Source organism: Notothenia coriiceps, unplaced genomic scaffold (assembly GCF_000735185.1).
Source record: "Notothenia coriiceps isolate Sejong01 unplaced genomic scaffold, NC01 NC01_scaffold00005052, whole genome shotgun sequence".
Classification (NCBI taxonomy): Eukaryota; Metazoa; Chordata; class Actinopteri; order Perciformes; family Nototheniidae; genus Notothenia; species Notothenia coriiceps.
This window is the reverse complement of record NW_011337753.1, coordinates 61124-66460: the sequence shown is the minus strand read 5'-3', so window position 1 is coordinate 66460 and position 5337 is coordinate 61124. Positions and strand designations below refer to the sequence as shown.

Here is a 5337-nt window from a genome sequence, read left to right as displayed (position 1 = left end):
CATGTACTGTCTTGCCTGAAGCAATTGGGACACTTTATATAACCACAACTCTTGCTTGAAGAGAAGGAGAAAATATATGTAGTTTACTATTTTTGCTTGGATTTTTGCCAAAGCCTAATTTGTATTAGCCTTATTAATCGCATAAATATATATATTTATGGGTTTATGTGCATTGATCCTCCTTTAATGTCACTCTTATAACTTTTAGTTGTGGGTTTTCTCCCCTTCCTCTCTTCTAAAACAAATGTACAGGGTATAAATGTGGATGATTGATTTCTCCTGTTTTGATTTGTTTCTTTCCCTTCTTAGAAATTCAGTAATGTTCAACAATGAGCTGATGGCAGATGTTCACTTTGTGGTGGGTCAGCCTGGAAGGACCCAGCGGCTGCCGGGACACAGAGTAAGAATTTCATCAACGATTAAAGTCACGGTTGCAGCGAGGAAATTAGCAAACAAGTAATCAGCCAGCACAGTTATTCATATCATATCAGCATAAAAAATAATCCTCCCCATGCCAGCAGTAATATAATTGCCATCCTTTGTGCTCAGGTCTCACTTCCGCACCATGTGTCTTTTCTAGACAGTCCTCAATTATTTATGTAAATGAGGCTGAGGGAAGGAGGAAGGGATATCCTCTTCAGCAGTTATCTCGGAGAATGGATCGCCTTTGTCTCTGCTTTAGCTCAGCTTTTCAGAGACAGCTCTGCAATTACCCAACTTTTAATCAAACACGTCTAACAGCACACAGCCACAATGATAAGGAATAGAGAAAGATGCATTCAACTCTGCGTCTCAAATCCTAGAAATACTTTTTATATCCCTTCACTTGATTAGCTTTAGAATTCTGGATGTATGGTTATAGTGAATCGACTTTATAACCGTTAGTATTATAATTAGACCCAAATTCATCCTGTTTACGCCGGTTGCAACATGGAGGTCGACATGCTTCATGTTTAGTTCTCCCTCTGACCTCATTGCCTTTTCCAAGATGTTCACATCAATGATTAAAGTGTATAGCTTCCTACACCATGTGGCTCATCTAAAAGAACATCATTACGTGTACTCATTTGGAATATGATTATAACATTCACATTCAATCTGGTAAGTGATTTTGCAGCCATGAATTTCCCTCGGCTGGCCATTCCACATCTACCCAGACAGATGAGCCCTGCATGGGTCATCTTTTTTGTTCTTTATATGGGACCCAAAAGTATTATCTATGATTGGTAGTTGCAGTGCACTTCTTCCATGCATTTAAAGAAAGCCGTTATGGAAAGAAGGAAATTGAAGATGACTTGACTGCACTTTATGCCAAGACATTATGCCAGTGGAATATAATGACGCTCAATACCGCAATCTTTATTGTGTCCATTTGGCCGGAACTCAGATGTGCATTATGATTTAATTTCTAAAGTTATATTTCTTACAAAATACGGGATGCCTTATGCAGCTAAAAGCAGAGTGAACATTTGTAAAATACAATGGGTCAGAAGATGGAACTAATCATATTCTAATATGCAGCATTTAAATACTCATGCTTTAATGAATTTCAATGTGTAAAAAAATGTGCATTGTTTTCCAAAAATTTTTTTGCAAGGCAAATTGGGTATGTGCCTTTTTATTTTTGTGAAAATGTACACCACCCACATACCCACCAACGCATACTTATGCTGCACACACACTCACACACATGGATGTACTTGAGTACAATAACAAAATGCATGCCTTGAACACAGTGCTTATCACTGGAATTAGTAGCATTGTGTTGCATCTGATTTCATCATAGGTTCAAGTAATTAATTTTAGCTAATTGAACTTTTGCTGAACTCTCTATAGTTGTGTTATTAGGATTTCCTGTTTAGTTTTTTGTTTAAATTAGAGACAATCTTGTTCATTAGAAATGTGCCTCCTCGTCCTCAGGGAAAATGGTAACTGGCTGAGCTCGGTTCATTATGTGAGAAGCTCAACAGGTTCAGTCTCTCCAGTGATTAGAATTGAGGCATTGTTCAACACCCACACATTGATTGATTTTGTATGTAAAGAGTAGGAGCTACATGTGAACTAATTGGATTTATGACAATTATAAAGGACAGATAATCTTTCTCCATTACTGAATGTTACTACACGTTATGTTATTTCCAGTGAAATCACAGGCTATACAGCATGTTTGTATTCCTGTTTTCACTCTTTTACTTTGTTTCCTTTTCTTCCAACAGTATGTTTTGGCTGTGGGCAGCTCAGTGTTCCATGCCATGTTTTATGGGGAACTTGCTGAGAACGATGATGAAATCCATATTCCAGATGTGGAACCAGCAGCATTTCTGGCAATGCTGAAGTAAGGATTCTCCTTTGTCTTAACTCTTCAACAGTACTTGTTTTAACCATAAAGTACTGTATATATAAATATAGTATATACAACATTACTATTTATAACTCCTTCAGGTCTGTTTTTATAATAACATTATCTGCTTAATAAACATGCTTACACCATGTTGTCTATAAAGCTGAGAAAGACTCATTTTTATTTCAACAGGTACATTTACTGTGATGAAATTGACCTGAGTGCTGACACAGTGTTGGCCACTCTTTACGCTGCCAAGAAGTACATTGTCCCTCACCTGGCACGTGCCTGCGTCAACTTCTTGGAGACCAGTCTGAGCGCCAAGAATGCCTGCGTGTTACTCTCCCAGAGCTGCCTGTTCGAGGAGCCGGAGCTGACGCAGCGTTGCTGGGAAGTGATTGATGCCCAGGCCGAGCTGGCGTTATGCTCGGAGGGCTTCTGCGACATCGACTCCCAGACCCTCGAGAGTATCCTACAGCGCGAGACACTCAATGCTAAAGAGATAGTGGTGTTTGAAGCGGCACTCAGCTGGGCTGAGGCTGAGTGCCAGAGACGGGACCTCACCTTGTCGACTGACAACAGGCGTAAGGTGTTGGGCAAGGCCATGTACCTGATACGTATCCCTACAATGGCTCTGGATGACTTTGCCAATGGAGCAGCCCAGTCGGGAGTGTTGACACTTAATGAGACCAATGACATCTTCCTGTGGTACACAGCGGCAAAGAAGCCTGAGCTGGAGTTTGTCAGCATGCCTAGAAAAGGTCTGACACCCCAGCGCTGCCACAGATTCCAGTCATGTGCCTACCGAAGCAATCAGTGGCGCTATCGGGGCCGCTGCGACAGCATACAGTTTGCAGTGGATAAAAGAGTTTTTATCGCTGGGTTTGGTCTGTATGGATCTAGCTGTGGATCAGCAGAGTACAGTGCCAAGATTGAGTTGAAACGTCAAGGAGTAATGCTGGGACAAAACCTCAGCAAATACTTCTCTGATGGTTCCAGCAACACCTTCCCAGTGTGGTTTGAGTATCCAGTGCAGATCGAGCCCGACACCTTCTACACTGCTAGTGTGGTTCTGGATGGGAATGAGCTCAGCTACTTTGGACAGGAAGGGATGACAGAGGTGCAGTGTGGGAAAGTGACATTTCAGTACCAGTGCTCCTCGGACAGCACTAATGGCACTGGGGTGCAGGGGGGGCAGATTCCTGAGCTCATCTTCTACGCTTGATAACCCCATGCATATAAATGACTGATGTTCAATGCACTTATGGACAAAATAAACGTATCACTTTGCGCATAGTGTCACTTTCTGGTATTTATTTTTGTCACCGTTGAGCTAAAAACGCTAATTTCAGACCTGTGATAGGGTCTTGTGTGGTTTTCATTTCAGTAATCGGTCCACTTGAGTAGGACCAGATAGATGTCCCCAGATGAGGAATTTTCCAAATTATGGATAAACAAAAATTCTAAAAAAATAAAAATATCTTGCACTAGACGTGCATGTATAAATGCATATATGTTAGTTCTGAAGTGTATAATGCCACAATGGTGGCCAATGCGGGGCACAAAGATATTGTATATGATGAATATGCTACAGTTTGTTTATTATTTCTATGCTTGCATAGAATGCACATACAGTATATAGCAGCAATACTTCACATTCTATATTCTCCAATGAGCATTTCATATCATGACTCAGTCTGGACCATCAGCATTATAAAGAATCTAAAAAAGGCTGTATGATACTCAATACCAACATAAAATGTCATTAGGCATGTATGTAGTGGTTTGAATTTAATCTGCAGCTTTTGATACTTTGAATCTAGTAACATGGCACCTATAGATGCATCGATGTGATCAAATTCACTTACACCTGATACAATGAAAAAAATATTTGGTTCAATCTGTCAGCATTGCAGAGCTTACAGCATGGGCTGAACTGTTACATTTCCGCTAACCCTTACTACTAATTGTTCTGGCGCCTTGGTTTTGTTTACAGCGAAAAGATCAATGACTGATTCAGTGTTACAAACTGTTTATCTTACTGTATGAACTTCTACTTCTCTTTGTTAAGAACTCTGATCTGCTTAGCACTCCCTCCCAATGTGACCATACACACAGTATTTGCTTACTGTATATGCTACATAATGCACTGATTTTGGTTTGTAACCTATTTTGTTATTTAGTTTTACATGCTGTTTTAAATTAGGCAGACTATTTTTGATTTACTGTGCTACTGAGTATTTCTTTCTGGTGTAGGATAAACATCCATGCGTTTGTCTGCTGTGACAAAGGATGGGCAAACTGGTGTTGATGTCCTGTGTGTACGTGCTACAGTGCTGGGAGACATACGGATGTCTATGATTGTTGAAGATGCAAATAAACAGAACAAGCGGTTCATATCGGTTGTTCATCCCATCTGTAAGAGGAACTACACTACACACTTTCCGTCTGAAGTTAGGAGATGGGGACAGATGATGCCCTTTAGGCAATGAAGTGATTTATAACGCTAAAGAAAGCTGTCTGTTGATTGATGGTCCCTGTCTCCATGCCACTGATACACCCTGCGTTTTGTCTGTCAAACTCCAACTCTATTCTGCATCCCCTGAACTACACAATATGATTCCCCTCCCCCTCCTTAATATAAATTCTGATAGCCTGCAACTCTAAAGTACGGCTTTGTGATGTGCCATCACTTCTGCAAAGGTGCAAAGACATTGACGGCATAACAAGCAATCTCTACAATCTTGATTTAGTTACAGATTGCAGTGAAAAGAATGGCTCCTTGACATGGATTACATTTTTTAAATATCAAGAGATAGACTATGGTTTGACAATCCTGAAGGTCTAAAACCTCAAAAAAATTGAATTCCCAGCATACCACACTGGATGTTGGACCCATGGTCTGCCTTCATGTGTCTCTCTGCTTATAAAAAACAAAGGACAGAAAGTCTGAAAGGAAAAATTCTAATCATGTTTGTATTTTTCACTTTGAAACA

At 40.3% G+C, this 5337-nt stretch overlaps 1 protein-coding gene across 1 annotated transcript; it reads left to right on the top strand.

Moving 5' to 3' along the window:
- Positions 1 to 313: 313 nt before the first annotated feature.
- LOC104942777 (BTB/POZ domain-containing protein 3) lies at positions 314 to 4732 on the top strand. The gene is made up of 3 exons (XM_010768066.1): positions 314 to 400; positions 2217 to 2335; positions 2534 to 4732. The coding sequence occupies exons 1-3, from the start codon at positions 320 to 322 to the stop codon at positions 3564 to 3566; spliced, it is 1233 nt and encodes a 410-aa protein (XP_010766368.1). The 5' UTR covers positions 314 to 319; the 3' UTR covers positions 3567 to 4732.
- The last annotated feature ends 605 nt before the right edge of the window (positions 4733 to 5337 follow it).